The sequence below is a fragment of the Mauremys reevesii genome, linkage group 8, assembly GCF_016161935.1.
Source record: "Mauremys reevesii isolate NIE-2019 linkage group 8, ASM1616193v1, whole genome shotgun sequence".
NCBI classification, from domain to species: Eukaryota; Metazoa; Chordata; order Testudines; family Geoemydidae; genus Mauremys; species Mauremys reevesii.
The window spans coordinates 4,417,297-4,440,588 of NC_052630.1; the positions used below are offsets into that span (position 1 = coordinate 4,417,297).

The following is a 23,292-nucleotide window of genomic DNA, read 5'->3' on the forward strand; positions in this document are numbered from 1 at the left end:
TTACCTGGATCTTGTCACAAGACCGCAATAAGGAGAAAAAGAAAAATCACCACCAGTCTTGCCAGAATCACTGTAAGTTATGAGACCATTCAGATACAAGTCTTACTGCATTTGACAAACATTACCATTGTGCTAATTTTTAAGATTAAACTAAATATTTCCCCTGGCTTCCTTATACCTCTGAGTCACTCCCCAAATGCATAACTAGTCAAAATTCTAGGCAAAGATTTTCTGAGCCTACAATACTAAAAGAATCTGAGCAAATTCACTGCAACTTCTTCTATGCCCTAATATTTTTACACCAACATTTTTCTGATCCAACCTCTTTCCTAGAAGTCCAAAAAGATATTATTCAGCCCCAGCACTCACTCCTGCATGGCACATGCCTTAAAAAGCCACCTCAGCAGGTGCACGAGCCCTTCACCTTTGGAGATTCTGCTGCAAATCCTGCTTTACGGTATCCCGCCAGAGCCCGAGTACACGTACCCCTCAAAGCCACTGTACAACACAGGACAATTAAGCAATTGTGTGTGGGAAATACCCAGACCTGGAACTGTAGCGGTGTTGCAAGTCTGGATTAAAATACCATCAGCACAGAACTGTGTCTAGAAGCTTGGATCCTGAGCACAGGCCTTTGCCTAAAGAGCATCTTTTGTCACCTAATTCTGTTATACTATCTTACAGCATGTGCATGAAGGAGTTAAAATGATTTTTCTTACTATTTAAGGCCCCAAAGTCTGCAAAGGCAATTCATGTGGAGGGAGTCTTGTACCTCTGCAGAGCTCTGCCGATGTCCACAGGTCTCCACAAGGGGTAGGGTGACCAGACAGCAAATGTGAAAAAATGGGACGGGGGTGGGGGTAATAGGAGCCTATATAAGAAAAAGGCCCAAAAATCAGGACTATCCCTATAAAATCGGGACATCTGGTCACCCTAACAAGGGCTCACCCAAGCAGACTAGCTTGCAGGGATCAGGTCTAGGATACTTTACGCTTCTAGAACTTAAATGCAGCTTTGAAAGCAGTTTAACAGTAAGTTCTTAGTCATTCTGGGTATTTTGAAAAATAACTTTAGGTTGCCTCAAATACTTGAGCTTCAGAATGCCACCATTAAACGTGCAAAAAATCAATTTTCTTGGAAGACCTTTAAAGACTGTTCTAACATGCAGCCTAAAACTTTACCTAACCCACATGTATCTGTGAAACGAGCATACAAGCTTTGTAAAATTTCCAGGAGCTTTTGGTGAGTGTAAGTAACAACTTGTGGTAGAGGGTTTAAGAACTTTTCTAGCTGCGACTGAAACCTACAAATGCTAGGAAATATATTCAAGATGGAGCCCATCAGGGAGCTCTCTGCCATGAGTCTGTCCATTTGGGTAGTTTATGACAAATAAACAAACAGGAAAGCTTATGCTCAAATAAATGTGTTAGTCTCTAAGGTGCCACAAGTACTCTTGTTCTTTTTATGACAACCATGTTTGTAAAATAAACACCTTTTTCTCCTGTTAGTTAATAGGCAGCAAAAGAAACAATGCCCCAAGAGCAAAAGAGCGGAATAATATTGACAAGGCCTGTACTGTGTGAACTATAGGCAAGGCTGCCAACCTCCAGAAAATGCCCCACTAGTCAATTTCACTGTTTAACACCTTAAGGAATACTCTGATTCTGAGTGGAACAGAATTCAGGTTGTTACAATATTATTCCCTTTCAACAACTAATTTCCGCCACAAGAACAAGTTGTGGAGGTTTTCTCCCCCCCCCCTCCAAAAAACCCAGTAGTGTGGCAATTCAAGTGCTTAACACTGGTTGTATCTTTCTTGAAGCACATGTTCTCTTCTCCCCCCCAAGAAAAAATAGTTTTCCCACCCTGATAACAGGACCAATACCAAAACATGCTGTCTTTTGTCCTTTAAAACCTGAAATATTAATGCATAAGAGATGAAGGCAAGTCAAAAAAGACATTTATTGCAGATCTTGGGTATACTTTCAACCCATTCTCACCAGAAGTACTGTATGTAGTTGTATAGCTTTAGAGTTTAGGATAAATAGTGTAATTCACAAAGCTCTACATAGATGATATGCACAAAAATTCATATATGAAGTCTTATGTTCTGCTTACATCACAACCAGCTGGATCAGCCTTCTGAATCACAAAATGTTTGCACTGCAAATTGAAAACGCTGCAAGTGCTAAACTCTAGAGAATGGCTATTACAGAATATGGCCCAACAAGGCAGCATTATGAATCCTCACTGTTGCATGAAGGTGTAAGATCAGCTTTAGGTCATACAACAAGAAGTAAACTGAGGCAGCAAAACAGTCAGAATTTTGTTAGGACAAGTCATTCTTATACCATTCCATGGTTTCACAGACTAAAGCAGTTTGCCTCCACGGAGATTTTTGCTGTGGACTATTAAGTTATCTCCTATATGCTTTGCCCCACTAAAAAAAGTATTCCAAGCAGATACTGCAGAGCTGTCCATCTTCCAAAGATCAATAACTATGATGATTCATCATGTTAGATGGTACCAACTTTTGCAAAATGATGGTACACGCACTGATGAGAAACCAGATGTCATAGCTGGGAATGCAATTTAAAGTTTGCAAGGGAAGGCTGAAAAATTAAAAAGCCCTCATAAATGAGATATCCATTTAAAATTCTCAGTATTTTCTCCTGGTATGGGTTCCCTTCATGCTAAAACAGTTTGTTTCTCCTGATGGAGGTAATATCTATTACAACGTGCAAGAAAATGCGAAGTGTTCAGCATTTCCAATCTTGGCCTAAAAAGAACGGTGGGAGGAAGAATGCACAATTTAAAAGGCAGTTGTTACTAAACTACAACTGAACCACACACACCTCAGTAACTTTTGGGGGAAGAGGGGCTGAAGTTACACCACAGAATCAGCATTGCAACATGCACGATTACCAGAAAGCTACTCGGAATGTCCTTTGGGCCAAGGATTTATTCCAAAAGGGGCCGGGGGTGGGGGGGGGAGGGGTTGTTTGTCCAGCATATTCACCCTCCCTTTCCCATCCTCCACACAGATTCAATGCAGGGAAGAGAGGGTTACGCACTCCAGTTTATTTCCAGCTCTGGAACTGCACAGAAATGAAGGACTGAGGCCTACATGTCACTGTGCCAGCAAAGCAAGGGAGACAGGAGTCAAGGGCCCAGCCGCATTAAGCTACAGAGGAACACGCACACGTGGGGAGGAGAGAGAGAACTACCTTTCGCACACACGCAGGGCCGCTGTGAGAACGGAGAACACGTGGGGGTTAAGGGGAATCCCCCTCCAAAAAAAGGTGTAGCGTGCTCCGATCAATGGTGCACTGGATCAGACACACGAGAGACAGGGTAGGGAATGGGGGATGGGCCAGGGCTGGCAGATCCCCTCCCCCTCGCGCCCCCTCCAGCACAGCTTGTCTGTCACCCTCTAAGGCTTTGCAGATTCTTGCTGGGGCGCAAATCGGCGGGAGAGGGGGCGATTCGTGCCGGGAAAGGGGGAGAAGGAGAAGGCCCCGCGGTGAGCCGGAGGGGGGGGGGGCGGAGAAAATCACATGCTCGCAGCAGAAGAAACCACGTTGTCTTTACTGCTGCAGTGGAATGCCGGGAAGGGGAGGAAGCTCCGAGCGCAGCCGCCCAGCCCCACACACGCTGCCCCGATCGAACGCTCAGTCCTCCGCCGTGGAACGTTCGCACCGCGGCCTGGAACGTTGCAACACGGCTGTGGAACCTTCGGCCTTAAATCCGCCCCCCCCCCCCCAAAGCCGCATGGCCGAGCCGCTCCGCCGGGGCTGGGCGCCGCTCCCCCTCCCCCGCACACACACGCTCTCCACCCTCATGGCTCCCTCAGGCTGCAAGAAGCCTCTCCTTTCCCAGCGAGCCGGGGCTGCTACAGAAATCCTAAATCCACGTTCCCCAGATCACCCCCCCCCACCCCCGCTTCCCCTCCACACGTGCGCCCGGCTAGGATTAAGGCTGAGAGCGGCGGCGTGCGATCGGCTCCCCCTCCACTCGCCAAGGCCACATGACACGTTTAGTTCTCCCCACGCCGGGTTACATCCAGCGAGTCCCCATATTCTTGGCACCCTGGCAAACTTTGGCACTCGAAGCCAGACAGCTGGCGAGGGAATGGGGGGGGGGGTTCATTCCTTGTCTGGTCCAGGCCAAATAGACTCATTCAACATTTACAATATGGGAAATAAGGCAACGCTGAACTGGGGGGGGGGTGATCTATTCCGAACAAACCTCCCCCCGTCCATACACAGACGAAGGGCCCCCTTCTCAATATATTTATTATGTCCCTGGGGAGGGGGGGGGGCTTTCATAAAAAAGGCAGGTCCTGTGAGCCCTGGGCGAGCGCGTGTGGGAGCGAGGCCTTGCGATCACGCTTCCCTCCGGCTGCCCGCAGCCCCACGCACCCCACCCTGGCGTACTCCCCCGGCTAGTGCACGGGGGCTGGTCGGGGACAGGACCCCGAGGCAGGGGGTAGATCCAACAGCGACGGAGCCAACTGGGGTGGGGTTGGAGAACAAAAACCCCCGAGTCACTGTACTGCAGACCAGCGATTCCCCCCCCACACACACCGCACCCCGCCCCGGCTCAGGGTCCCCCCCCACCCTCACCCCCGCACCCACCTGGGGGGGACTGTCCGTTGACTGTGACCACGGCCACCGGGGCGTTTTTAGTCCAAGGGTTCACCTTGGGCGGGGGGGCCTCGATGAATTCCTTGCGCCCGCCTCCTCCCTGCTCGCCGCCTTCCTCGCCGCCGCTGCTGCCCCCCGCCTCGCCCAGCAGCCGGTTCTCGCCCCCGCCGCGCTGCTGCAGCAGGTTCTCCTTCTCCTGGTTGTTGCTCTCCTCCTTCTGCTGCTTGATGCTGGGCGGCCTGGGCGCCGCGCTCCGCCGGGGCTGCTCCCCCGCCGCCACGCCGCCGCCGCCCCCCTTGGGGCAGCTGTCCGGGGCGCCCCCGCGGCCCTCCTCCCCTTGGGGCATGGGGGGCTCGCCCTTCTCCCGGGCCCCTTCCTGGGGCTTCTTGATGAGCAGCCCGTGCTCCTCGGCGGGCAGTAGGGGGTTGCCGGGCAGGAGAGCCTCCACCTGGGTCGCCATCTGCGCCCCGGGCCGGCCGCCGCGTCCCCCCCGCTCCTGCTCCAGGCGCTCCCCCCGCCGGGCGGGGCCCTGCTCAGCCGCACGCAGCCCGGAGCGAGTGGGGGGGGGGGGCTCCCTGCACCAGCTCCCCCTCCCGCGGCGCCCCTCCAGCTGCAGCAATATGGAGAAGCACGGAGACCACGCGACTGGCACGGGAGCGCGCACCCCCCCCCTCGCGGCCTGCCTGCCGCCGCCGCGCGCGCGCACGTACCAGCGCCCGCTCCGCCTCGGCGGGTGGGGGCGCGCACGCGCCTGATGCAATTCGCGGCGGCTGGAGGAGCGCCTTAAAGGGGCAGCGCCTGCGGGACGGGGAGGAGCCCGGGGGTGCGGGGCAGCCTCCGTCTCCAGCCTGGGCCGGCACCAGCAGCACGCTGGCCTGGGCCCTTGCTCGCCTCCTGCCCCCCAGCTCCCCTCTGGGCAGCCCCCCAGTTGCCCCCCAGGATCTCCCCCTTGGAGATTTTATAGGGACAGTCCCGATTTTGGGGTCTTTTTCTTATATAGGCTCCTATTCCCCCCCCCTCCCGTCCCTGTCCCGATTTTTGCTGGTCACCCTCCCACCCCACCCCACCCCACCCCGAAAGCTCCTGGCCCCTGCACTCCCCCACCCCTAGCTGTCTCCCTATACCCAGCACGCCCCTTTGTATGGCTCCTAGGGAAACTTTTAGGGGCAGGAAGGGGATCTGAAGAGCTTGTCATCCTGCTTTAGTATTCTCCCTTGTATACAGGTACATACATTTCAGGAGGTTATGCTAATTATTAACTAATCTTCAGTATTTTCCATACCAGACATTTCAAACCACTGTATAATTTAATTGTTATTGGTGGTTGTCACCCTGATCCTCCCAGACTAACGTTTCCATCAGATTTAATGCAGTTCACAGGGGAAGTCCCTAAGAAATGGGCTGGTGTGGGGGGCTGTTTCATTTTTTATTGCCACAGCTGACAAGACCTGTCTAATACCACAGTGATTTTCAGTAAAGGCATCCTATAATCACGACAAGCCTCATGTGATCCCATATTCTATATTTAATAGATAAGGCAATTCTTTACTTCTCTACAGCACTGCCTTTCATCTAGAAGAACTGGTATTTAATGTATCCTAGAAGCTGCGCTCACAGAGTCAAGACACCCCTAGGAATATTGAAAGCATGACAAGTTGCAGCAACAATTTAGCTTCAAGGTAGTGGTGCATGGAAAGAAGGGAAGAGAGGAATTTTAAAGTTAGCGGTTAGGAAGAAAGGGGAAAATGAAAGAAAAGTAATAAAACAAAAATAGGAAAGAAAAAACATTAGACAAAGTCTTGGGCAAAGAGATGAACTTTGCACCCTATTCTGAAGGGCAATAGGGGTTAAAGTTCTAACAGACCCCCAGCGGGAGTTTCAAATAGCCAGGAACCCTCCTCTGAGAATGTCTTGCCTCCAGCTCTCAAAAGTACTTGTAGCCCATTGGTCATTATGTCCCCTTCTGCACCCGGTCCGCAAAGCATGCAAGTCTGTTACAGCCTCCAGCTCAGAACCTGGCTCTTAGCTCAAGCTGTAGAAACGTGCTTTCGGCTCTGGAGGTCTCCAGTTCAATTCTCCATGTGGTGTCTGTCACAGAGAGACACCTAGGTACTGTTGTCAGGAGCAGTACAGCTAGCGTGGTGGCCCACAGGGCAAGAGAAGGGTCCTAGGGGTTACTCTAACCTACCCCAGCGGCAATTGCCTGAGTGCACTGTGCTTCCACCATGCTAGGGCTTGATGTGGAAATAGAGCGGGACCCAGCTATGCTGGCTCTGTGCCAGCTGATCAGTCCCCCCCACACTGGGAGAATTCGCAGCTGGCCAAATCTAGATGATTTCTGACCCCTCTGTGCTGCCAAAGAGGCACAAAAGAATCAGAACCCAGGAGGGAGTCTGGTTTGTGGTCTCGAAGACAAAGAAGGCCTTATAGATTAAAACCAACAACTTCAATAGTGTCTAAAACCAAACCGGAAGCCATGCAGCATGTGGATCAGCTGCATTTCCCCCGCTAGCTAAAGGTTCCCAGTTATCTTAAGGGTCAGCCCCAAGTAAAGTTCACTGTAGCAGTACAACCCAGAGGTGCCAGGATTGTGCATGACTGTGGGGAGGTCCACATCAGTAAGAAAAGGTGGCAACCTCCCAGCTAGGAAAAATATGTGGGACCAACCACCATCGCCATCTAGGAATCCAAGAGCACTCAGATACTTGGACAAGCAAGAGGCACAGAAGTGCCCCAAGATTGTGAGCATCTTTGGCACAGAGCGGGCAAACTCCAGCAAGAAATGGAGTCATTACAAGGCCCTGTCAATTTCTCAGCTTGTGCTCCCGCCCCCGTCTCCCCACTCTGATCATCATCATCACCTCTCTCTTGGGTGGATGGAGTCTCAGCCAGTTCATTCTTACTGAAGTCCTTGGCCAGGCACTGGAAAAGCAAGGAAACTGCAAGGTCTGGATCTGATGAAAAGGACACAGGTGTGTGTCACCAGCATTTCTCAGTCTGCTCTAGCTGCTTCAAACAAACAAGGAACGGGAGGGGGGTGACAAAATGCAACCATATGGGGTCCCACATGAGAAAGCCATTGGGGCTGGGGGAGAGGGGAAATGAATCCTTACCCACCACCATCCTCAAGAACCTGACGCCTTCCCACATACAGATAGCTCACATGTAAAAACTTGACTGTCCAGGTAGAAGCGTCAGTCAAATTATAGCTACAAAATTGCAAGGAATACCTATAGCCACTGCAACTGATCCTATTTAACCTCCCTTAATTCCAGCCCCATCGTAGTCATTTGTCATGTCCATGCCACACCTAAGCTTGCCACTGTAACAATCTGCTCTGCACTGCACAATCATAGAAACCCACCCTCGGGGGAAAGGGTGCCATTCGGATGTGACTATTTCCAGGGCGCGGTGCAAGTGATAGATAGGCATCTCAGGAGCTTGTTCTGGGTGCGCTAAAAGGAACGAGAATACTGCTTCCGCTATCACCACCTCATTTCTGCTTATGTAACACTTACCTGTCAGTGTTTTTTGGGCACAGCTGTTTCTATATATAGTCTGCAAAACTAATGCCTGGATACCAAAAGATGATGTGTTTATGATTATGCTTTCAGTCCCAGAAAAGAAGGACCGTGGAGACACACATACTGTGGTCCCTGCCCATAACTAGGGCTGTAGGCACTACAGTAATAACAAATAATAAATATAGGACAGACACACTCAAACGTACATTATGCACAAAAACAGTATACAGAAACACAACATTGGCATGCACACACACACACACACACACACACAAGTGTGCATGATACTTGTACACATTTTATTTCAGTCTCTTCCTTTAGTGTGATGTTCCGAAGATTGGAGGTTATCACCCCAGCAGCACCTCTATATTTTAAGCTGTCATTTCCATTGCAAACTTTGGTTTTCAGTGGGTTAGTTATTCAGCAGTTTTTTTAATTTGGACTGAAATGTCTGGGAGTTTCTATGGTAAGAGTATAAAAATCTGAAAACATTTAGCCTAAGTTTTGCCCTGTACAACCTGTGTCTATTTACAGAGAGTATATTATTTACAGAGCACCGTCTGTGTCTAAGTGATTGGCATTTAGGTCTTTTACCTGCCTGTTCTAGTGCTTACATTAATAGGAGGAGACGGTCTATGGTAAATTGTATTGCTATAACCCATATGGACCAGCCAGACAGCTGCTCATGTCTTCATGGTTCTGTGAGTGATCACCTCTGAGTCCCTGTAAAGCAGCTTTATGAGACTGCTCCAAGAAAAACTTAAATAAGGTTTGTTTACATTTGAAGTAAATGTTGGTGAGGCTTTGTAAGAACAAGCACGATGGAATGACAGAGGGAGAGAGAGCGGCTAACATTTTAATGCTCAACAGCAATCACTGAGATGGGGAACGTACCATCAAATACCACTGAAATGCACTGGACTCACCACGTGGAGTGGAAATATGAAGTTTGAAGAACTAGCAGCTGTGCTTTCTTTGCGGTATTTCAGCACCGAATGCACACAGAACGGCAGCATTCCCACTGAGGTGCCCGGCTTTAGAGAGTTTATCTGTCAATTTCATTGAGATTCTTAGGGCCAAATTTGCAAATAGTGGTGCTCAAGTGGTACATTCAGAACCCGTGATAGTGCTCTCAGTTACCTGTTATCATGTGCGAGTTAATGCAATTTTGGTACCAATATTTCAGAATTTGGCCTTAAGGATGAACTGTAAAGCAATGAAAAATGAAGGCTAGATTTAAGTACTAAATGACTCCATTAACCAGGCTGTATGGGCCATTCAGCACACAGGCATGTTTTATCTAACTTTTTTAAATCACTTTTTCCCTCTCAGATTTTCTTGGTCCTTCTTGAGTCCCTGAGGGTTTCCCAGATCTGCGAGGTCACAGTATGATGCAGCCTCATGGATTGCGGTGAGACTTCTGGTAGTATGTGTCACATTCTGGGATAGCTTTAGGAAACCAGGACGTAAATCACAAAAGGGAAAAAGGAATTTTATATAAATTAGTTACAACTAGATAGACAGGCCCAGGCAAATGTTGGAGTATCCAATCTGAGCTTCTCCCAAGGTTCAAGGGTGTTCATATATGGGATTTGGTTTGCCCCATTTCTGGCTAAAAAAAAAAAACAATTCTCATTTTTGCTGTGCAGGTCATCTGAATTCTTGAGAGCCTAGTCTGGCATGCTATGCAATTCCTATTGGTTTTAATTGGCTAAACTTCCTGTGATGCTTTGAAATGTACCTCAGTACAGTTCAGCAGGTATGTTTGTGTTTGTGTGTGTGAGAGAGAGAGAGAGAGAGACAGAGAGAAACAACATTCTTCCTTGGGAGCCACTTTTACATACCTACGAAGTTGATAAATGGCTTTGGTCCAATTACTGTGCTTTGCGGGTCTTCTCTCAAGCATCACTGTTCTTTAAGAGAGGAATGTTCTGAGCCCATTGGTTGAGGAGAGTTCCTTCTACCTCTCTGCAAGTGAGCTGTGTTCAGAGCAGGCAAAGACTAAGTTTAGTGTAAACAGACTCCTAGCAACCGGCCCATACTCCAGTCCTAACTCTACTTCCTCAGCTCTCGGATGCTAGTTGAGTTCCCCTCCTCCATCCCCCACTACCCAGCAGGGAAGACTTGTTGAACTACTAGGTATCTCACTGACTATGCTACAATGGAACCTAACTAGGCTCAGTTCGTTAGCAAACCCAGTAGGGCTGGGGCATATGCCAGGAGCCCACCTCCCCTCAGCAGCACTGTGGCAAGGCGTATGGAATGTCTACAACCAGCCAATATTTGGGGCTTTGTCAGGTAAGAGGAGAAAGTGATGTTCCGATGAATCAGGTACTTCTTGGGTACAATCCTGTTTCATGACAAAGAATGCACACAAAGCCCTGTTTCCCTGAGCACAGGAGACATAGACAGCAGCAGGCAGTTTCCTTGCTCAGGATTTTCAAGCCACTCCCATGCCCCAAGGAGCTCCTGTCTGTGCTCCCTCTCAGGGCCATGTTCACAACTGCTTCTAAGTTCTCCCACTGTCTGCTGGCTTTTTGCCTTTCTTTCTGCCTCTGACACACAGAGACCAACGCTGAGCCACTGTATTTGCAATCAGTCGCCAGCTTTGTATGCAGCCTACTGCCTTGGATGGTGGTTTCCATTGTCTCCAGATATCTTAGTCCATATAGGAGCTTACTTTGGTAAGTACTAAATGAAGCTGCACTGGGGTAAATCCCAATTTGCCCTGGTCCAGCACAGCTACATTAGGGGGAGGAGTGTTGCCATCTCACAATTTTATTGGTAGTCTTACGAGATGCAGCGTTTTTCTTAAAGCCCCAGCTAACATGTTTTAATTAAACAGTATTTAAAAACATGTTATCACTTAGGCCTGGTTTAGAGTTAAAAAAAAAAAAGTATTTTTTTAAAACCAAGTTAGCTACGATGACTTGAAACACCCCTGGATGCCCAGCATAGACACAATTTAAACACCTTTACAATCATGTTAGTTGGTGGTGGTGTAGCCTAGCCTAGTCCCTCTCCTCTCAGAGTCGACCATTAACACAGGTGTTTTTTAAGGAATTAAATGGTGTCTCCACTGGGTGCTATCTGGTGTTCTAAACTGTTAGATAATTGCATTAAAAAAAACCCCAAACCCTGTTTTTTCCTAGTCTAGACAACACCTAGATTCTAGGGTTGACCATGACATCTGTTAAATGTTGTCTTGTCTACATTAGATGCTAACACCTTTTTAAAACACCACTTGGCTACCAAGTTTTAATTAACTCAAATGTTGTTTTTAAAAGTGTTCTCATCTTGTGTGGACAGTGTTTAACACTTGTCAGCCAGTCATGGTCAACCTTAGGGCCTTGACTAGACTAGGGAGCAAAGTAACAACATGTTTGGTGATTTCTTTCCCCCCACCTCCAAATTTTGCCAAAAATTTTCAATTTTCTCTCAGGAAAATCTAAAAAAAGTGGTTCAGGAAGACCCAAATCAAAACGTTTTGAGCGTTGAACCACACTGAACCTTTCATTATGAGTTAGTTTGATGTTCATCTGCCAAGTGCAACGGTGCATGATGGAAGATGTATTTCAGTTATCTCATATGCCTCATTCTTCCCTATGAGCCGGGCTCTCTGGCTGGACTACATCTCCCATGATGCACTGCAGTCTCTCCTCTGGCTGGAATGACGCAAGGGATGTAGTCTAGCAGGAGAGAATAGGGACATGAGGCCATGGCTCAGCTGAAGATTAATATTGAACAGGCCCAAAATGAAAGGTTTTGCCAACTCCAAATAGAAAAATTTCACAGCATTTTGTTCAGGAAAACATTTCGATATTTCAAATTTGTGTCCCAAGTCAGGATGAAGACACAATGCCAAAATATCAGAATTTCCTGTAGGACAGAAATTCCAAATTTTTTATCAGCTCTAAAAAATACAAGCAGGTGCAAGTAGAGATCAACCTCAGACACTGTGCCACACTGCAGGGACCTGCGCCTGGCATTGTGGAATAGGTGCGACGATCCACAGGCCCCATAATGCTATCAGGAAGCGCCGTGTGTGGCTGCAACACACTGTGGCCACTGAAATCAGGATGGCTAATGTCCCTGCTGCTGCACTGTACTTTCATTTGTGCAGTCCCATCAGTTAGTTTCCCAACAGTTCATGTCTCTAGTCCAGACGCAGCCATGCTCAAAAGCAAAATCAGCAGCCAAGCATGCGCCCAAGTTCTAGTCTGCATTTTAACACCAAGGAACGACAGGCAGATTATAACTTGCGCTGCCATAAAATTCTTTACCTGCAGCCATGTGATTCTCAGAAAGGTGTAAAATTCTTCCCTATGAGATGACTAACATTGCTTCCATGCAGATCCTTATAACCCAAAACCCCATTGATCAGCTTGAAAGGCAACCATATCCAGACCAATAAATGGCTTTGGGAAAGTAATTTTTGATCCATGGAATAAGAAGATCACTGCAAATGAATCCTACTGTATTCCCATAGAAGAACTTTTGCTGAGGGGGACACCATGGGCCAGGTTCTCAACTTTGCAGTCTTAATCTTCCAGTCCAATATGTAGATGTGTTGCATGTTCACTATTCCAACAGACCCGCTCACACTTCCCTTCACTCAACAAATGTGCACATGGCCACAGTTCAACAGGCCATTTACCCCCAGCTAGAAACAAGTGTTGTAAACAACCTCGTATCCTAGGGACAGCAAGTTGGGACGATTCACTGTGGCTTGCAGATGTTTTCCCTGCCACTAAAAATGAGTCACCGAGACAGCAGTCAGAGAACATCCCAGGCATTCTCTATTGGAAAGCTGCTATTCAATCTTTGCCATTATTTTGCTGTAACTGGATTGGGGAAATCTGTCAGATTAGAAGAACAAAGGACTGGAAGGGCCCTCCTGGATCATTCAGTCCTGTCCCCTGCTATCGCAGGCAACCCCCTAATATCGTCCTGTTAATAAACTTATCAAGTTCCATCTTAAAACTAGTTTGGTTGCCCCTCCCTGCCCCCCGCACCAGTACTCCCAATGGAAATACTGTTCCAGAACCTCCCTCCTCTACTGGTTAGAAACTTTCCAATTTCCAATCCAAATGTATTCCTGCCCAGTTTATACTCATTTGTTCTCATGCCAACTTTCTCCTTAAGCTTCTTTTCCCTCCCTGGAGTTTATCCCCCATATATTGACTGAGATCAATCATCTCCCCTCTCAGTGTTCATTTTGCTAGGCAAACCAAGGCCAGGTCTTTACACTAGTAAAGACCTGCTAGTGTAACCACAGTAGCAAGGGCAGCAGTGGCAGGGGCTAGCCGCCTTGAATATGTACCCACAAGGTTCAGGTGGGTTTGTACTTGGGGCGGCCAGCCCATGCTCCCACTGCCCTTGCTACCGTGGCTACACTAGAATTTTTAGCATGCTCGTTTGATGAAAGCTGGTGCAGGCTGGGAATCACACCGCTAGCTTGCAGTGTAGACACAGCCTCAGCTTCCTCTCAGAAAACAGGCTCAGTTCTTAGCAGCTATTCTCTGCACCTGTTCCAGTTTGAGTTCCTCTTTCTTGAACATGGGTGGCCAGAATAGTGCACCGTATTTCAGCTGAGTCTTAGCCATGCCTGGTATAATGGCAATAATACTTCCTGATCACTACTGAAAATATTTCACCTGATACATCCAAGGATTGCATTTGCTTTTAACGGACACGTTCTCAGTCATCCTATAATCAATTATATACCCAGGTCTTTCTCCTCCTCATCTCATTTCCAGCTGAAGAGCCCTGAGCTTAGAGCAGAAATGCTTCTTGTTAGTCCATTACAAATAACTACCTTATTGTATTTAAAAATCTGTCATTATCAACACGACTGTCCCCCACCACACACAAGTCATTATTTGAGTGGGAACGATGCAGAGCTAGTATATCGTCTTGTCTACCCAGGGGAAATCTTCAAAAAAGTTTTCCCCACTCCCAGTTACCAACATCAGCTGCAGAAACTGACACCGTGGGGGCTCAGCTTCTTTGCAAAACAGGCCACGTATCTGTGTGCCTCAATATGGACTGGGCTGCCTAATTGGAAGTTTGTAAATGTAGTCGTTACTGCATAGGGGCAGCCTGGTGGCAATATAGCGGGGGGAGGTGGGAGCGTGACATAGGTTTACACTAGGATCTTGGCCACCAGTGTAGCTGTGCCAGTGAAAACCCTTAATAAAGGGGTAGTTTAATCCACCAGTTTGGCACCAGATGATGCTATATCCCTCTCTGAGGCCTGAATGATTAGGGGTGGTGGGTGCGAACCGGTTACCCCAAACTTGGGGAGCCGAAGGATGCACTGCATGAGCCTGGGGACTTGTGGAAAAAGTAGCACGTGATCATGTCCTCAAAGATGGTATCAGGTGTATGCCAAGGGGGCTGAATTAAGCCGGCACAGACAGCCTGAAGTGCCGGCTTCGCAACCGTAACATTCCTTTAGCGTGGGCTTTATAAGTGTCATAGGGCTGCAGGTTGCAGTTCAGGAAGCTCCTGGAGCTCTGGTGTGGGGTGGGGTTTTTATTTCCCGATATTCTCCCGTCCCTGCTCCAGAGGTGCTGAACTGAGCTCAGTTTTCCAGCTTTTCTTATCCCAGACCTCCAGGGCCACACACACTCAGGAGCTGAGCTGGGGAGGACGTGTGGGGAGAAGGGAAAGGGACACTCCCACTTCAGCTAGCTTTCCCCTCACTGCAATATCACTGAGTCATTGCTGCACGCTCTCAGTCACTCTCTCCGGCCTGAACATGCAGTAGCTCTGTGCTGCCTGTTTAGCTGTTAGGGATATTTCAGTAAGAAACCCGGGGAAAGGAGATCAGGCACAGCTCTACAAACCCATCAAGCAACTATGGCGTTTCGGGCTCTAAATGGAAGTGTCCTGCAGTGGGTTGGGTTGGAGGGATCAGGGAGGTTTGGGTGGGAGATGAGCTACCTCAGCCTCACAGGCAATTAATTTGCTTCCCCAAACATTAAGCTCCTGCATCATCGAAGCCATCAGATCATTGAAGCGTGAGCTGATCCACGACTCCCCCTCCCTGAAGCTGAAGATCCACTAAGCTAAAAGGCAACTAATGCAGAGGACATGATGCAAAACACACAGGTCTTTCCCCACTCCCTCTCCTGGACACCCTCCACCCTGTGCCACTTAATCCAGCTGGGGTGTCCCCCCCTCTGACCCTTATGACACTGTGGCATGCCCAGCTAAACAACTCCAGCCTTGCAATAACACCCTGTCAGCAACTGGGCAGTGAATCAGAGGTAAAAGGGTTTCAGTAATGAAGTAAAGTGCAGTGCCAGCAACAGGCATGGGCCACTATTGTATGAGCACAGGCTATGGCACACAGAGCAGGGATTAAGAGATCTATGTCATCAGCGTGCCTGCATACATAAACATTGCAGTGGAAAGGGTTTGCGTTGATGCACTATCCCCAATGAAGCCATCTGTGATAAAAGTCGAGCTTGAAGTGGATTGGCACACAGTGAGTAACTCCATCTTAGCCCCACCCACTGCCCCACAGGATGGAAAGAACCCTGGCCTGCCATGGGGGGAGGGGATCATTAGGGGGTGCATCCGTTCAGGGGGAAGCCAGCAGACAGGTACTGTGTAACCCAACTTGCACACCCTGCACCAAAAACATCCCCCTCCAAAGAATAAGCCCCAGTAGGCCAGGTTTTGCCCGGCCCAACGCCCATGCAACCCCTCTGAAGGAGTCAGGGGTGCTGCCTGGGATCAACCAGAGCAAAATTTGGCCCTGTGTGCTTAACTGGGGTCTTGGTCTCAGAAAGGTACAAAACCAAATTCTGCCACCTTCAGCTGCACTCTGGCAGCCCCCTTTAATAACTGCACAGAGGTAGCAGGTTTTGCTTTGCTGACTTGGCTTGGCAGCCTAATGCAGCACTCTGCATCGCCACGCAGAAGAACCAGATTCTCTTTCAGCTGAGGAGTGACTAGACTGAATAGCTCCAGCAACAAGCCCTGCCCAGTCAACCTCTGCTGGGAAGCTGAAAGCTATAACTCAACTGGAATGGAGAAGGGGAGAGAGACCCTAACACCCAGCCCTGCCTTCCTTCCTAGGAATGCACCTGAACAGTGTGGGTCCCCTATGAAATGTTTAGCTCATCCCACTTTAGGCCATGTTAGCTAATGCGATATAAATTCATTCCATAATTTCAGGGTCTCATTGTTCATGTCTATCACAGCATGAACATTTAGTAGGAGAAGATTCCAGCCATGGACTCTGGGTTTAGAACAATGACACAGCACCTGAAAAAACGTAAGCAAGGTCCTGGCTGTACACGGATACTTAGAGAGCTCCAGAATCCAGCCTGTCTCGCCAGAGGGAAGCAATTATTTAGTGAATGCTTTTAAGCTCTGCTGTAGCCATCCAGAAATTGTCACTGCATTAGAGAAACCTCAAGCGCAGTAGCCACAAAAGCACAGATCAGGGTATTTGTAATTAACACCTCAAAGTAGTATGCAGACTTCTAGAGCTTCAAGAGGCAAAGAAGTTTAGAGCACACTAACTAGCATACAGCAGCAAACCCACTGGATACAGCTCTGACTCAGCTTTCATCCAGAACTGGCATCGGGATGGTGGAGGAAAAGGCTTTTCTGTGCATTCAGAGGCCCTGTTTATGTTGTTGTTATTATCGGAGATGTACCAAGGGGTAATGCAACTGAAGATGACTTTGTCACCCCTCTGCCTCCACACTTCCCCAGCCCCTGGGAACTGACCGCAAACTGAGGAACAGTCACATCTTTGAGAATAAAGCACTGCGGGGACTTCCTGCGGTTTCAGAGTTGTGTCAGTGGAAGTTAACATGGTCACAGGATGGCATTCCCCAGCAGCTGACTAAATACCCAGGCAAGCCCGGGAAGATTATTTTCAATGCTGGAAACAGCGATGCTGGGACTGTATCCTAGTGCAAGCACTTTATTTTTAGTAATGCACGTTAAATAATGGACACAGTCAGCTCCGCAGCAGCAAGTTACTCACTGTACCATTATTCAGTAGCGGCATTCTGATTGGGGCTTGGGTGCTCCAGCCAATCAGAGAACATTTCATCCCAACAAAGCACAGTTTTGGACCCAGAGTTAACTGTCAGTTTCTCACGGGCTAACCATAGTTTGGGGAAAAGTTTCTGCACAATACGAGGCGAGCCACTTGTATGATGCTAAAGGAGTTATGGATGGTGCTGATACATACGGTAATGGAGAAGTACTAGAAAAGATTCCAGGGGAGATGAAAACAAGGTGTTGGGAATAAGATGCTACAGACTCTTGTTCACTGTAGGGGTAACTAATAATGACAAACTTGAGACCATTGCCTGCCATGCTGACCAGCGTGATCTCACTGTTTCCTTGTACTCCCCCATTGGTTTGTCTGTAGCCATCTGTTGCCTCTTGTCTTACGGGCACATTGCAAGCTCCTTGGGGCAGGGACTGTATTTCTGTTGTGTTTGTGCAACGCCCACCACAATGGGATCCTGCTGCATGGTTGCAGCACCTAGGCACTATTGTAAAATGAAATAAAATAATAAGGGACTCTCTGCCCACTGCAGGATGGCCTAGTGGCTAGAATGCTAGATTGGGACTCTAAAGCCCTTAGTTCTATTCCTGGTTCAGCCACTGTTCTCCTTGGGCAAGTCATTTCACCTCTCTGAGCTGCTGTTTCCTTATAAAATGAGAACAATAATGCTGACCTCCTTTGTAAAGTGCTGTGAGACCCACAGATGAAGCAAGGGGTAGGTGCTGCTACCCATCACTGCGCCCACGAGATGGGTGTCTTCTTTCAAAAGCACAATACTCCCCTCCTCCACATGGGCTTTTTTAAAAATCGCCTTCCCCTGAAACTGTGCTGCGAGACCCGAAGGCATGATGCCCAGGTGGGCCACGGAGTCCATCAGTGAAGCATTTGTTTGTTTTGGCTTGGTCTATTAGGAAGGTACCAGTAAAGCAGGATCATTATTCCACAGTGTGTGGGAAAAGGCTCACACAATGAGTGCAATAGCTGTAGGCCAACAACTTTTGCTCTCTGTTCCTGGAAAAATCCTTACACTTGTCCTCACTCTGCTCCACCCTCCCCTTGTGAAATGTCCTCGCCCAGAGCAAGCAGGCTTCACTGCTGGATGATCTACAATAGATGCTACACTTGCTCTCTGTCTGTTATCTGAGATCCATCGTGAAGTCAACTAGCCTTTGACACCAGCACACATAGATGTAAAGGTAACCTTCCATTCGGTCAACAGGGCAAGGCCCTACAAGGCACCAGTGTTCCCAACCTCCTCCTGAGGCTAATTCAAGACCTACAATATGGCCCAGGGATACGGGTTCTGTGGAGCACCTATAGGCCTGTCAAGTTTCACACTAGTTCCAGGGTGAAGCGGGATGTGTCCTGGCCTCAGCCCTGCTCCATTGTGCAGTGGACTGGCTCCCTGAATATCTCTGCAAATATGGGTCTAACGGTCCGTTCCACTCCTGTCACCAACCTGGATCATGCAGATAATGTCGTCCTCTGCAGTCAGGATGCAAACAATCTCAAAGGAGCACTAGAGAGCTTCCAGCAGGAGGCAGTGGCTCTGGGGCTGTGGATTTTTGGGCAAAAACAAACATCCAGAGTGTCAGTGCAAAAGTTGTGATACAAGACATCTGTGCTGCTGGACAAACCATGGAAGTAGTGGATGACTTTACCTGCCTAGGAAGTAAATGGTCATCAAATGGATGCACCCTGCCAGACATCCTAAGGAGAATCAGTGTAGCAGCCTCATCCATGAAGGACCTTCATAAAGTCAGGAGCCAAAAGAAGGTGAAGCTATATATGCGAATACAAATTTATCACACCTGGGTACTTCTGATCCTCTTATACGGCTCTGAAACGTGGACTTTGCTCACACAAGACATCAGGTGGCAGGAGGCATTTCAGATGTGTTGCCAGCGCCGACTACTAGGCATAAGATGGTTTGACTTTATCGGTAGCAGGGATGTATCATTTAGAACTGGCCTCGAGAGGATTGCAGTCCTCACCGACCGCCGCCGGCTGGGCCTTTTCGCTCATGTTGCCCGCCTTGGAGACAAAGTCCCCGTCCATCAAGCCCTGCAGATTGGGCTCTGATGTCAGAAGGGATCACTCACTGCCCAGCCACAGACTGGTGGCGGTCACGTGGTTGCCTGTGATTAACTTGGCTGCACCAGATCAGTAATAATCCTTTGGAACTCGTAGATGCCTGGAATAAAGCCACACAGTGTGATCACTGGACCTCCGCTGTCTTAGCATATTGTTGTTGTTTCTCTGACACATCAGGGATGGGCCTGGCTAGAGATGAGCGATGGATAGGGTGGGCCAGGTCACCGAGCATTCTCTCACTCAGGGGCTTGGCTTGCTGGTTCTTGCTCACATGCTCAGGGTCTAACTGGTCGCCATATGTGTGGCCAGGAAGGAATGTCCCCCCCAGCTCGGATGGGCAGTGACCTCAGGGGTTTTCCTCTTCCGCTGCAGCATGTGGACATGGGTCGCTTGCCAGGGTATCGCTCACTTAATCATTTAGCTGCTATTGCAGGAATCTTGGGCAGAAAAGCTGCATTTTGGTGCTGGAATAATCAAAGCCAGGGCAGAAGGTTCTGGCTTGTCCCGTCTCTAGCTCTAAAACCCCACCCCAAGGATTTCCATAATGCAGTGCAGTCAGATCTGAAAAAGCAGTGCCTAGGTAACAGACTACTCCCATCTTGTGTAATCTTGAGCCTTATCTCCCTGTCTGAGATATAGACCAATGCAAACTGAGCAATTAAGCATCTCCTGTAGCCATCTCTGTGTCTCTTTAAAGCCACAGAGAGGCCCACTAGAAAGCAGTCCCTTCTCCCACTCGGATTGAGGTCAGGGTCACCCGGGGGGGGGAGGGAGAGGAGGAGGGTGCAAGTGGGGCAATTTGCCCCAGGCTCCACAGGGCCCCCCACAAGAATATAGCATTCTATAGAATTGCAACTTTTTTTTATGGAAGGGGCCCCCGAAATAGCTTTTCCCCAGGCCCCCTCAATCCTCTGGGCAGCCCTGGTTGAGGTAGCACCTCTCACACATACACAACTCCCCCCTGCAGATGTTCTATTTTCCAGCAGACATATTTCCCTGGAAGGTAGTTGTGGCTGTTTCTTTTGCTAGTATCAGTTTTATATTAGGGTAGGAATCAAATTAAGAAAAATTCAAACGTGGGGACCTACCGGTAAGCTAGGTGGAATAGATGCAACTTTGACTTTTTATTCTCTTCTCCGCTGTCCATCTGTTTCATCGCCTCTTTACTTGGGGACATTCTCTCTCCTGCTACAGGACTATAGATGCTGTACAAAACAGGGCCCCTTTGGGCAGAGATCTTGTGTTTCAACTTTCCTGTACAGCACCATATACACTTACTGTACGTCACAAGATAAAGAAGCAGCTTAAAGAGAACTCGTGACGGACTTTTTGTGCAATTCTGATGCCTGAGGCAGCTTCGCTTACACCAGTGGTGCCCAGCCTTATTACAGAGGAGGCCCACGTTAACCTAAGCACAACCTTGGGTGGGCCTAACAGAGACTACATATTTTAATAAGATTTAAAGTCACCTGGATTGATTTATATTTTAAGTTCAGCTTGTTTCGTATGTATTTAGATAGGTTGTTTCTATGCACAGTATTGACTATTTACACGCTTGTGTAAACGAAAATGATGTAAACATGATGACAATACACAATGAATTGCTGTTAGTATATTGTGTTGAAACAGGCCGTTGGCTTTATGAAATGCTCTGGTGGGCCGTGTGCGGCCCATGGGCTGTAGGTTGGGCACCCCCAGCTTATACAATAGTGCAGGGGGTTGTTTGCTTGTTTGTTTTTCTACTTCCTTTTGAACCTTAGAAATCTCATGATTTGAAGGCTGCTCTTCCCTGGCTTTGCTGCAGGACTTCCTGGGTTCTGATATGTACTGGGAGCGTCTCACCTTTTAATTGAAGCGCTAGTGGGGACTGTCTCTTTAACAAAGATCTCCAGCCTCCACATTGGCCTAGACTTTTAAGTTAAATCAAAATGAAACGAACACAAAGTTCTATACAGTCCGATGAAAATCTCTGTTTCTCAGCTTCCCATTTCTTGTGCTGTCATAAGCCCCCTGGTGCTCCAGATCCCAGAGTGTCCCAAGGCAGACAAAGCCACAATATAAAACCCAGCAGAACAGCCCAGCAGCTTTCAAGCCTGCCTTATGCATCAGAGAAAAGGAGAAGAAGGCACAAACCTATTTCCCTGCAGGCTTTGTAGGTTACCTTTAAATTCTTGCTGTCACACAGAGCCCCTTTCTCTGGGTATCAGTACTGCCAGCCAATTAGTATTGATTGTTTAGATTACAGTAACAACCAGACTATGGTAGGGGCTTTCCAAACACAGTCCCTGTCCTAAAGCATTAAACCAAAAAATGAAGTGTTCTCCCATGGACTGAGGGGAAGGGGTCACCTTCGTCAAAGCCTGCAGATCTGGTGAGAGTCCCCGAGATACTTGCTCTTAAAGAAGAACAGGTGGGAAGTGCCATGGCTTTCCAAGTGTGGGTTTATTGTCTTTTTTCTTCCCTCCCCTGCGCATGCCCCAAAGCCTTGACCACACTAGAACATCCCTGTGTCTTTTGAGCTCAGAAGAGCCGTGCATGCTGCAAGGAAGCCCCAGAGAACTGAAATGAACCAGTCAAAAGGGCTGGAGGGGAAAGGAAAGTCTTTTCGAGGGACGACCCAAGCACAGGGGGCATTAACTTAAAATTGGGGACAGGAATCTGTGCTGTAGACAGTGAATGTTCATAGTGCTACGCACCTTTGTAATACACAGCACCTGAAGCAGTGTCTCTGAGCCTTTCCAGACGACCGTCCCCCCTTCAGGAGCCTGATTTGTCCTGCGCACCCTCCAGTTTCACCTCACTTAAAAACTACTTGCTTTACAAAATCAGACCTAAAAATACAAAAGTGACCCAGCACATGGTTACTGAAATATGGCTCCATTCTCATCTTTACCACATACTTATACAATAAATCAGCTGGAATATAAATGCTGTACTTACATTTCAGTGTGTAGTTTATAGAGCAGTATAAACAAGTGAGTGTCTGTATGGAATGTTAGTCTGGCCTGACTTCGCTGGTGCTTTTTATGTAGCCTGTTGTAAAACTAGACAACTATCTAGATGAGGTGATGTACCCCCTGGAAGAGGTCTGTGAACCCCAGGGGTACGCATGCCCCTGGTTGAGAACCACTGGTCTGAACTTAAGTAGAAGACTCTGTGAGGTGCCAGCTAAGTGAACAGTCATGTGAGCTGGCTTCTAATTTAAAAGCCCCGCTGGCCAGGTTGCTACAGGTGCTGTGTGTGTTTTATACTTGTGGGGGAGGGGGGGGCATCTCTAGATTAGCCTGGGCTCAGAGCACAAATGGAGGAAGATTGGCCTGCTGGGCTGGGACTCCTGGGCTTGTTCAGCACCTTTGCCACGGGCTCCCTGGGAGATGCAGTGTTGCCAATCCCATGCATGAGTCAGGTGGGGGGGAGGAACCACCCAAGTGAAGGGGCAGGGGTGGGGAGTGTTGTGGTGCGGCGAGGGCCCTGTGTTGCCTTAATCCAGTCCTGCACGCACAGAGTCATTCCAGGATTTTCCTACCTCTACGGGCCAAAGGTTTGTAATAGGACTGAGGCTCTTGGCGGGAAGAGGGTGACAGAAGGGCCATGTTATCATTAAAGCTGCTAAATGCTAGTGCTATTTGTGTTGTAGGCGAGTGGTTATTGGAACACCACTGGGTCACCTGTAACACAGCTGAACTCTCCAGGGCCTTCTCACACTTCCCCCCAAGTGAAATTAACCTGGAGTAGTGACTTTTACACCCTGGCTAGCACAGCTGGCTTGCCCCGCTGCGGCTATTCCTTCTTGGCTGTGGCCAGGGAGCTTGTTTGTCTGCACTGGGTCATTGAACCGGCCTCTGACCCCAGACCGCCGTGCTTCCTTCGCAGCAGCATCCTGTCCTCTCACAACCAGTGCACCAAAGTTGGGAAGGGTAAACCGCCTTCTCCTTTCTTTGATTATAGTAAAAGCAGGAGTCCCCCTTACCAGTCCCCCAGC

The 23,292-nt window shown here is 48.5% G+C and overlaps 1 protein-coding gene and 1 long non-coding RNA gene across 10 annotated transcripts in view; both read right to left on the reverse strand.

Annotated features, from left to right (window-relative positions):
* LARP1 (La ribonucleoprotein 1, translational regulator) overlaps positions 1-5,271 on the reverse strand; it is an 89,327-nt gene extending 84,056 nt beyond the window's left edge. For 4 of the 9 annotated variants that reach the window (XR_005583819.1, XM_039485564.1, XM_039485567.1 and 1 more), the window contains exon 1: positions 4,638-5,270. Coding sequence is in view for 7 of the 9 variants with exons in the window: in XM_039485564.1 (XP_039341498.1) it covers positions 4,638-5,106 (469 nt within the window). In the remaining 2 variants the exon portion in view is untranslated. Of the gene's footprint in view, positions 1-3,227; positions 3,444-4,637 lie in introns of those variants that run through there. The other 5 variants (XM_039485565.1, XM_039485569.1, XM_039485572.1 and 2 more) reach the window with 5 other exon arrangements.
* Positions 5,272-7,509: 2,238 nt separating this feature from the next.
* LOC120370591 lies at positions 7,510-13,929 on the reverse strand. The gene is made up of 3 exons (XR_005583820.1): positions 13,828-13,929; positions 10,015-10,149; positions 7,510-7,600 (listed from the first exon to the last, which is right to left on the reverse strand). It is a non-coding gene; the product is annotated as an uncharacterized LOC120370591 (long non-coding RNA).
* Positions 13,930-23,292: the final 9,363 nt, after the last annotated feature.